General features: G+C 41.4%; 1 protein-coding gene, 1 non-coding gene and 1 pseudogene across 2 annotated transcripts; all 3 read left to right on the top strand.

Moving 5' to 3' along the window:
- The first annotated feature begins 459 nt into the window (after nucleotides 1-459).
- On the top strand, nucleotides 460-9,111 carry leng9 (leukocyte receptor cluster (LRC) member 9). The gene is made up of 8 exons (XM_036595843.1): nucleotides 460-478; nucleotides 797-906; nucleotides 1,436-1,548; nucleotides 4,398-4,497; nucleotides 5,484-5,599; nucleotides 6,302-6,459; nucleotides 7,084-7,252; nucleotides 7,747-9,111. The coding sequence occupies exons 3-8, from the start codon at nucleotides 1,485-1,487 to the stop codon at nucleotides 8,619-8,621; spliced, it is 1,482 nt and encodes a 493-aa protein (XP_036451736.1). The 5' UTR covers nucleotides 460-478; nucleotides 797-906; nucleotides 1,436-1,484; the 3' UTR covers nucleotides 8,622-9,111.
- Nucleotides 9,112-9,343: 232 nt separating this feature from the next.
- On the top strand, nucleotides 9,344-9,483 carry LOC118825877 (annotated as a pseudogene).
- Nucleotides 9,484-9,561: 78 nt separating this feature from the next.
- On the top strand, nucleotides 9,562-9,633 carry trnam-cau. Its single transcript has one exon. It is a non-coding gene; the product is annotated as a tRNA-Met (tRNA).

Raw genomic sequence — 9,633 nt, 5'->3', positions numbered from 1 at the left:
CGATAATGTGCATAATTTGCATCTTTATTTGTTCGTCACTCACAATTTGGTGATATTTAAGCTATTTTGGCTCTACATAATTGAATAATCCGTCGAGATAGTTTGTTTTAGGAAAAAAACTACAAGTCCCACAACCACCATGTGAATATCGAACGCTCTTCCGGTAGCCCGGTTGGTAACTAAACCACACATTAAAAGCGTTTATTTCGTTTTATTTTTGTTGTGTGTGTTATTTTACATATATGTAAATTAATATATAAAATATATTATATTGTTTAATAATCGATACAATAAACGCTATGGGGCTTTGTTTATTTCTGTTCATAACAACATGACGCTGTTATGAACAGAAATAAACATTCTGGCTTCCAATAATCAAATAATCCATCGAGATGTCACCGGAATGCTGTTCAGGAACAAACTACAAGTCCCATAAGCACCATGTGAATATCGTCGGGAGAGCGCTCCCGGTAACCCAGTAAGTAAATAAAATACAAATTAAAAGCGCTCATTTTATTTTATCTATTTTTATTTTAGTTAATCTTGTCACATTTGTTATTTCGTATACATAAATATATGAATATCCGTATTTGATCTGTATTGTTGGCTTCTCTATGCAGCTAATTAGTGCGTTAATGGAAAGAAATCCGATTTTCTGCACTTTTTCACTGTAGACCACCAAAGTCCAGTGTTGTTATTAGCTTTACAGCGTTTAACAGCCTCATAAAATCTTCATATTCTCCTCCACCTAGTATGACTCAGTGTGGTTATGGTTATGATTCACTTCTTCAAACAGGGTAAAACACGTGATGGGTCTCCAAGATGATGTCATAGTGAAATATCCCTCTGGAGCTCGTAGCTACCTCACACTAACTTCCTCATTACTTGTTCGGTTTGTCCATTAAGGTGAGCAAGACATCTGATTTTATAACTTTCTCGTGTTACTTACTTATGTTGTTTTTTTTTAACATAACGAAGTGGCTTTAGTTATTTTTAAAACTATTACTTAACCCAATAACTATTAGTTAGCCTACTTAGTTGTATGCTGTGTTGCCTTTCACAGCATTCACAGCCATTGTAAGGAAGCTGAACTGTAATTTTCCGTTCCACCTTAAATCGTGCAGCGGCTACGTTCTGGCGCATGTTCGTCAGAATGTAACTACTACTATTTAAGGTGGAACGGAGAATTCTGACAAGAAGCTGGCGATTAAATTCAGCCTCGTGGCATCGTAGAAGTGCTTCACACTTTTCTAACTTTTTTATCTTTGTAATCCATTTTTTCAGCTACGGCGGCTTTTTTCTACTGCTTTTTAATGCTGTGTGGTCTAGAGAATAAGCGAGAATGTCTAAGTTCACTTATAAGTAGACCAAATCTGTGAGCTGTTAACAGTATTGGGACTTTTATGAGAAGTAACATCTGTTTATGTGGATCTAGGTCAGCTCTGGCAGTCGTATCTGAGACTTCCCAAAATAAATCATCTGTCATGGCGTGTGCTGAAGGAGAAGGATCAGGGAAACCCCTCACGGGAGGACCAGAAGCACAAGCAGGTATTTCATTACGGACTTTTATTATGACATTCGGTTGGCCTCCAGATATTCCTTTAAAAAGGAATGTGTGTAATGTGTAATAACTTTATTTAGGTTAATAGAGTTTGATACTGGAAGACATTCACTGACACAGATAAGTAAAGGGCGCCTCCTGTATTTTTCTTTGGCCTAAATAATGATACAGTATGTGAAGCTGAATTAGAAGAACCACTTAGCTTTTGAAGGGGATATCCACCAACTGTTTAAAATTTGTGCCTAGTTCAGTGTGTGAGATGTAAGCAGAGTGATTCAGAGTGGTTTGGTGTGAAATGGTTCAGATGTCTTTACAGTGGTGGTGATAGGAACCAGGGGTCGCCATGACTACAACACAAATATAGACATTTTATTTACTATCCAGAACCACCAGTGAACCTACAGGTGTCCTTTGAGTTTATATGGGATGTTGATGATGGAAAAATATTGGAAAATAAAAAAGTGTTTTTTTGGTTCTGTTTTGCCTCACAACACCTTGCATTTAGCCCAACTGCTACTAATGTGATTCTAAAAAGACCAGAAACCATCATAAAACAATTCATAACCATTTCATGTAGTAACTTTCTGTGAGGGAGCTTTTAGAGGTGGACGTCTGGTTCCTATCACTACCACTGTAAACAGTTGCATACATTTCTGCACACTTTTAAAAATAGTGGTTCTTCAAGGGTTTCTCAGCAAAGAAAATGCTTCTATATAGAACCATTAACATTTGAACAACCCTTGGCAATACCCATGGTTCTTTGCATGACAAAATGGTTCTTCAGACTGATGGAGAATGTGTTGTATATGGTACTATATCGCACCAAAAACGGTTAGAGGTGGACGTCTGGTTCCTATCACCACCACTGTGAACAGCTCTAAGTTTCTATAACGAAATGTTTCTCTGTAAGGGTTCTTTAGTAAAGAAAATAGTTCTATATAGAACCGTAAACACTCAAAGAACCTTTTGCACGATTTAAGGGTTCTTTGCATAGTAAAACGGTTCTTCAAATTAATGGAGAATGTGTTGTATATTGTTCTATATAGCACCAAAAGGGTTCTGCTATTACAAGCTTGACATCGTAACAGTGTAAGAACCCTTTTTGGTGCTATATAGAACCATTCTCAAAAAAGTTCCCAATAGAACCATACACAGCACATTCTCCATCTATCTGAAGAACTATTTCATCATGCAAAAAACACTTAAGCATGAAATGGTTCTATATAGAACTCATGGTTCTATATAGAACTATTGCATTTACTAAAGAACAATTGAAGAACCATCTTTTTTAAGAGTGTACTGGAGCTATCTATGCTTTAACACTACACACTTAAAAAAGATGGTTCTTTAAGGGTTCTTTAGTAAAGGAAATGGTCTATTTAGATCCAGATGAGTTCTATGTAGAACCAGTTTGTGCTTAAAGAGTACTTTGCATGATGAAATAGTTCTTAGAGTGATGGAGAATGTGTTGTACATGGTTCTGTATAGCACCAAAAGGCGTTCTTCTATTATTATGATGTCAAGCTTGTTACAGTAGAAGAACCCTTTTTGGTGCTATATAGAACCCTTTTCAACCCTTTTCATGTACGACACGTTCTCCATCAATCTGAAGAACTCTTTAATCATGCAAAGGGTTCTTTGAGTGTTCATGGTTCTATATAGAACCATTTTCTTTGCTAAAGAACCCTTGAGGAACCATCTTTTTAATTGTGGTTCCTTTTACAACTTGGTTCACATCTTAAAAACTGAATTATGCAGGAGTTTTAAAGGTTCAGTGGTGTTTTAATGGTTTATGTCCATCTTTGCTGGGTGTGAAAACAGCTTTATTGCCTGCTGCAGTGTGTTAAAGTGACCGCGGCGCTCGGAGGCTGTAAGAGAGAGTAGATTTGCTTCAGTCTGACTGTGTTTCAGTGCCCGGTGGTTACAGAGGGGCGTGTTATCGGTCTTTGTCGTCGCTGAGTCAGTAAACTGTATGAAGTTTAACAGTTTGTTTGTGTTACACGGTGTGAATCATCCGTCCTGCTTACAGTGGAGTTTGAGTGGGACTGAAAGGCACAGGCTGCCGTTTGCTTGCGAGAGACATTCCACTCGAACACGCCCACGTCTTCTCTGTTTATTTGCTGAATTGAACATATTTGGGGGGGGAACAAATTTTAAATGCCATAATTTTTTTACAGGCCACATTTTATATTTTATTTTCTAAGAGAAAATGAGTTACAAAGTAAGCAAACCTGTCATTGACTTCCACTCAAAGACGCCCACGTCCTTCATACAGCGGTGTGCAAAAGTTTGGGTGCCCCTGGACAAATTGTTACTGATGATTTTCTAAGTGAAAATAAGTGAAAACACTGCATGTTTTAATGCACTTTTACTGTTTATTTACTGAAATTAACATATTGGAAAACAGATAAAATATAAAATGTGCTTTTTCTCTCTCTCTCTCTCTCTCTCTCTCTCTGTCTCTCTTGCACGCTCTCTCTCTACTTCTCTCTCTCTCTCTCTACTTCTCTTTCTCTCTCACTTTACTCTCTCTCCTTCTCTCTCTTTCTCTCTCACTTTACTCTCTGTTTCTATCAACTTCTCTCTCCCTCTTCGTCTCTCTCTCTCTCTCTTTGTCTCATTCTCTCTCTCTACTTCTCTCTCTCTCTCTCTCTCTCTCTCTCTCTCACTCTACTCTGTCTCTCTTGCACTCTCTCTCTACTTTTCTCTCTCTCTCTCTACTTCTCTCTCTTTCTCTCTCTCTCTATCTCTCTCTCTACTTCTCTCTCTCTCTCTCTCTCTCTCTCTCTCTCTCTCTCTCTCTCTCTCTCTCTCTCTCTCTCTCTCTCTCTCTCAGAATCAGACGAGACTAAACTGGACTCTGATGGACCGGACGTCTGCAGGTTCTTCCTGATGGGCCGGTGTCATTTCGGAGAAAGGTGTCGACTGTCCCACAGGTGTGTGAGTCTGTCTTGGGGCGGGGCAACTAGGTAACCATGGTAACGGGCGTCAGTCAAAGCTAAATCTGCAAGGGCAGCATTGTGTTTGTGTGGACTGGAGGGATTTCAGACAGCAGGTGGCAGAGTTTCCTGCTTTATTGTGTCCAGAAAGCGCTGAAAGGGTTAAGGGTACCTGTCTGGTGTGTTGTAGGGTCTGACCAGCGGGAAAAATTTTATATAGTTTTGATCTAATTTTAGATTTTATGTTTGAATGTTCTAGTTTTGTGGTACCTTATAATTTTCTAGTACTTGTAGTTAAACATAAATGAATGGGCATCAATATTTAATGGAAAGCTGAAATTTTCTTGCTTTTTTTGAAAACGAAAGAGTTTCTTAAATTTTAAATATGATATTTTTCTGCGCAGTTTCTATTTATTTGCTGTGTTTAACACATTGGAAAAATAAATGCCACATTTTATTTATTTATTTTTTCCAGTGTGTTAAATGTATTAAATAAACAGTAATTGTGCATTAAAATGTGCAGAAGTGTGTTCTCTGTAGGGGGGGGGTGTTAACTTTTTTCCCACTTATAAAAGCAACAAAAACAATCTTTTTATCAAGGGGCGTCCAAACTTTTGCACACCACTGTATAATGTGGGCGTCTTTGAGTGAAAATAAATGACAGACAGGTTTGCTTATTGTGTTCCTCTTAGAAAATTAAACACAAAAAAATGGAATATAAAATGTGACCTGTGCAAAAGTAATGGCACATTTTAAAATTTAAAATACGTCAAATTAAGCAAATAAATAGAAACTCTCGACTAAGAGTGGCATAAAAATGCCATATTTAACTGTGTTCTCTGAAGAGGATGTGCTGTTATTTTTAAGTGTTATTTTTAATCAGAAAATCAACAAAAATGTGGAATAATCAGGAGTGCCCCAAATTTTGCACATGACTGTAAATGATATAATGATGATGTTCTGTTTCCTCTATATGAATGCAGTGCATCTGGATTAGCTGACTGTAAACCTGTACAAGCAGAAGAGAAAGGCAGCAAAAACCGCAAGACCAGAAAAAAGTCCGGCAGAGCTGAAAAGGCCAAAGACGGGGAGATAAAAGGTAACAGCAGTGTTTAGTATCAGTAGCCATGTTTACATGCAGCATAATAACATAAGCATAATAACCTGTTAATTATCCAACTGATAGCTCAATTGGAATAGAATATGTCCATGTAAACACATCTGAATAGACTAGTCTGATTGAGGCCATTCAGAATACAGTTTCTATCTAATTGATCGAGGTGGGTAATCCTGTAAATAATCTGTTAAATAGAAGAATAATATCCGTGTAAACGCCTGTATCTGATTACATTCCCTATCGGAAAGTTTAAGTCCGTTCTGATCATGTTCGTCACGTCATAGTGAAAGTTTATATGTGAAGGACGTTTTCCTGAGTCTGACATCATTTTAAAGCAATTAAAAACACAAGCACTGCTCACTGCTGCTCATCTCACTCTGACTGGACTCATGTGATGCTGGTTGTCATGGTAACGTCTACACTAAGTGGTGCTCTACGTATGCGCATAATTTTGGATCTGATTACTTGTAGAGTTCATGTAAACAGAGATTTTCCATCAGATTGTTGAGTAGAGTGAGAATAAACACCTCAGTCTTAATCTATAATCTGAATGTGTTCAATCGGATTGTCAAAAATCTTTGCATGTAAACACAGCCAATTAGTTTCCATGTCTTTTTAGCTGTGACCTCATTAATGTCCTGGAGGTCTGCTTTTCCTTCTCTTTCTTCTTTTTACTGCCCCAAGAGTCGGAGAAGAAGCCCCGCATGCGCACTGCTGATGATGTCATCTCCCGGATCTTGTGGGACTCCTCTGTGGACCCGGCAGACTTTGTGGTGGGCCACCTGGACCGATTTCTGGGGGTTCTGGAGCGCCCCTTCTCCGATTTCTCCTGGGACACTCAGGTACAGTTATATCGATGTACACCACTCACTGTCCACTTTATCTGCTCCACTTACTATATAGGTGCACTTTGTAGTTCTACAGTTACAGACTGTAGTCCATCTGTTTCTCTGCATACTTTGTTAGCCCCCTTTTACCCCGTTCTTCAGTGGTCAGGACCCCCATAGACCCTCACAGAGCAGCTACTATTTGGGTGGTGGGTCATTCTCAGCACTGCAGTAACACTGACGTGCTGGTGGTGTGTTAGTGCGTGTTGTGCTGGTCTGAGTGGATCAGACACAGCAGTGCTGCTGGAGTTTTTAAACACCTCAGTGTCACTGCTGGACTGAGAATAGTCCACCAACCAAAAATATCCAGCCAACAGCGTCCTGTGACCACTGATGAAGGACTAGAGGATGACCAACACAAACTGTGCAGCAGCAGATGACCTATCGTCTCTGACTTTACATCAACAAGGTGGAGCGACAAGGTAGGAGTGTCTAATAGAGTGGACAGTGAGTGGACACAGTGTTTAAAAACTCCAGCAGCACTGCTGTGTCTGATCCACTCAGACCAGCGTCATGTTTTTTCTGTCAGTTGGGAATTAGTTTCATTTGCCATGTTTCTGTGTTTGTTGTCCTTTACAGGTATGTGACTGTGATTATTCAGAGGAACTGACCATTCCTCGTCACAGGATCCAGTATTTCAGCTATAAAGGGCAGCGTGTATGGGACAGAGACAGCCGCACTGACCGGGTGTTTGGATCCACAGGACAGACAGTGCTGCCCCCTTTTGATCAGGAGGATCAAGGTCAAGGTGAGGTTGTCAGTTTTTGTTTTTTGTTTTTTTTTCATAATTTGAGAAGTCCAGTTACCCTTTGCCTTGTCTTAAAATTTCACTATGAATGGACCAACAGAAATGGTCCAAAATTAATTGGGAAAAATTAATTTTACATTATGTGGCTCTCACCCGTCTCCCGGGCCCCGATGGCGACTGTCAGGATTGAACTCCGCAGAAATGTTGTGAAATCAGTGGAACCACACCTGCTGCTCAATAGCTGAGGGCCAAAAAATGGAAAGTTAGAAAGGCTTTCAAGCGCGTCCAGAAATGCTTCATGGGGAAATAGCTGAGGTCATATTACAGCTTGATCTAATTCATTAGTGTTACATAACCCAGTCCACTCTATCTAATCATCTTGGTAAGAGATGCACATTTAATGTGTTTGATGACATAATAATGTCTTCTAATATTCATCCTTAATGTCTCGTTTGTTTCCTTTGGTGTTATCAATAAAATAACACAATCCACAGAGGGCGGCGCTCAGGATACGACACAAGACGTAGACGAATCCCAAACCAAGAAGAAGGAGCAGATCTCGGATCTCAGTGATCCTGAAGATGCAGCAGACTGTGGCGCGAATGGCCCGAAGGATGAAGACTTCGGAGATGCCAGGCTGGCCCGAGATGCCGAGGCGCTATCAGTCTCTCCAAGAGTTGAACAGATTGCACCGGTGGAGGAATGGAAAGACTGGGAGGAGGAGGAGGAGGAGGAGAAGGAAACCCAGCCCGTCCCTCAGGAACCACAGCCTGGCAGGCCGTCTCGCAAGCCTACGCATTTCGTTTGCTTCCGCGTGGACTCCCCCGCAGCTCTTATGGCCTTCCAGCGCGTCCAGAGGAAGATCCTGACCCACCTGCCCCAGTCGGAGGAATTCTGGGTCAACCCGGCCACCCTGCACGTCACTCTCTCTCTCCTGGTTCTCCCGGGCCCGGCGGAGGTTCAGGCCGCAGCCGAACTCCTCCGTTCCATCGTGAAAGACTTCTACAAACCACCCATCTCTGTCTTTTTCCCACTCAAGCTCAAGCACTTCAACGGGAAGGTCCTTTTCCTTCCACCGCGGCCCGTCCAGGATGTCCAAAGCATCAACACCCCGCTCCAGGAGGCCTTCAGGGAGAAAGGCTGGCTCCACCGCCACTCCAAATGCCCCAACTACCACCTCACGCTGGCCAAAGTAGAGGGCGAGGAGACCGATAGGATGTTTGAAGATGTGGGGGCCATCAAACTGGCTAAAGACATCAACTTCGGAAAGCTGGAGGTGGACAAGTTATACCTTTGTGTCAACGGCGCTCCAAAAACGGACAACGGCTTTTATCAGATCGTATGTGCTGTACAGTTCCCTACTGTGTAACTCAGTGATGACTGTAGTCAGAGGTGCAGTCTGTATGATACACATCCTCAGGGCTTAACTGGGGGGGTGGCAAGGGAATAGTCTAAAACTTCCTCTACGTAAAACTGCCACCCCACCTTCTACCCCCCCTATCGTCTAACATGCCTTCTAGAGATGCATTAATCCACCTTTACAGTCATGTGCAAATGTTTTAGTATCCCTGGTCAAACTACATGCAACTTAATGATTTATTATCATTTTTTAATCAAAATGCAGTTTCTATTTTTGTGAGTTCAGCATACTGGGGAGAAAAGAAAAGGCCCAATCCCATTTCTTATTTTTACCCCTACCCCTTGTTTTTGAGCGTCTGAGTTACTGGGGTAGTCATTGAAATCTTCCCTCTGAAATGGGACCCTCAAATAAAAAGAGCATCACTTCATTAACAGCTACCAGCGCTGCTCTGTAGGCGACCCTGCCAGTCTGCAGTGACAGCAGAGGAGGGTAAAGTTCAGCTCCTCACTGCTGGGCTTTAGTTACATTTAGGGCATCATATGCCTTCAAAGAGGGGGGCAATTATTTATTATCACCCACCCCTATTCTTCAGTGATATGAAGCTGAAGTCAGATATTCGCCGGACTCTTGTTCTAAATTTTCCCATTCCACCTTAAATGGCCAACTTAGGCATCAGAACTGCTGCACCATTTAAGGTGGAACGGGAAATTTAGCCAACTAGCTACCGAGATATCGCTTCTTGGCCTTTTGGCTAAGATCGAGTGTAGTATCTGTTCTTATCAGTCCTCGATATGAGGACTACATATTAAATTGATTTTTAGAACAGGGAGATGGAAGAGAAGCTTGCTCCGTCCCCTTCAGATTACTTTTATGAGCCCCAGTGTCCATGGATAAGGCACTGGCCTAAGCCAGGGATTGTGGGTTCAAGTGCCATCTGGGGTCTACTGCTAGCAGAGTGGCGCAGCGGAAGCGTGCTGGGCCCATAACCCAGAGGTCGATGGATCGAAACCATCCTCTGCTA

This window comes from Colossoma macropomum, unplaced genomic scaffold, assembly GCF_904425465.1.
Source record: "Colossoma macropomum unplaced genomic scaffold, Colossoma_macropomum, whole genome shotgun sequence".
NCBI classification, from domain to species: Eukaryota; Metazoa; Chordata; class Actinopteri; order Characiformes; family Serrasalmidae; genus Colossoma; species Colossoma macropomum.
This window is presented reverse-complemented; position numbering and strand designations above follow the sequence as displayed.

What these genes read in the sequence shown, in the direction of transcription:
- leng9 (XM_036595843.1), top strand. Translation starts at nt 1,485, where the DNA reads ATGGCGTGTGCTGAAGGAGAAGGATCAGGGAAACCCCTCACGGGAGGA. An exon ending in AGGTGTCGACTGTCCCACAG is followed by an intron (nt 4,498 to 5,483) that starts GTGTGTGAGTCT and finishes ATATGAATGCAG; the next exon opens with TGCATCTGGATTAGCTGACT. An exon ending in TCAGGAGGATCAAGGTCAAG is followed by an intron (nt 7,253 to 7,746) that starts GTGAGGTTGTCA and finishes CACAATCCACAG; the next exon opens with AGGGCGGCGCTCAGGATACG.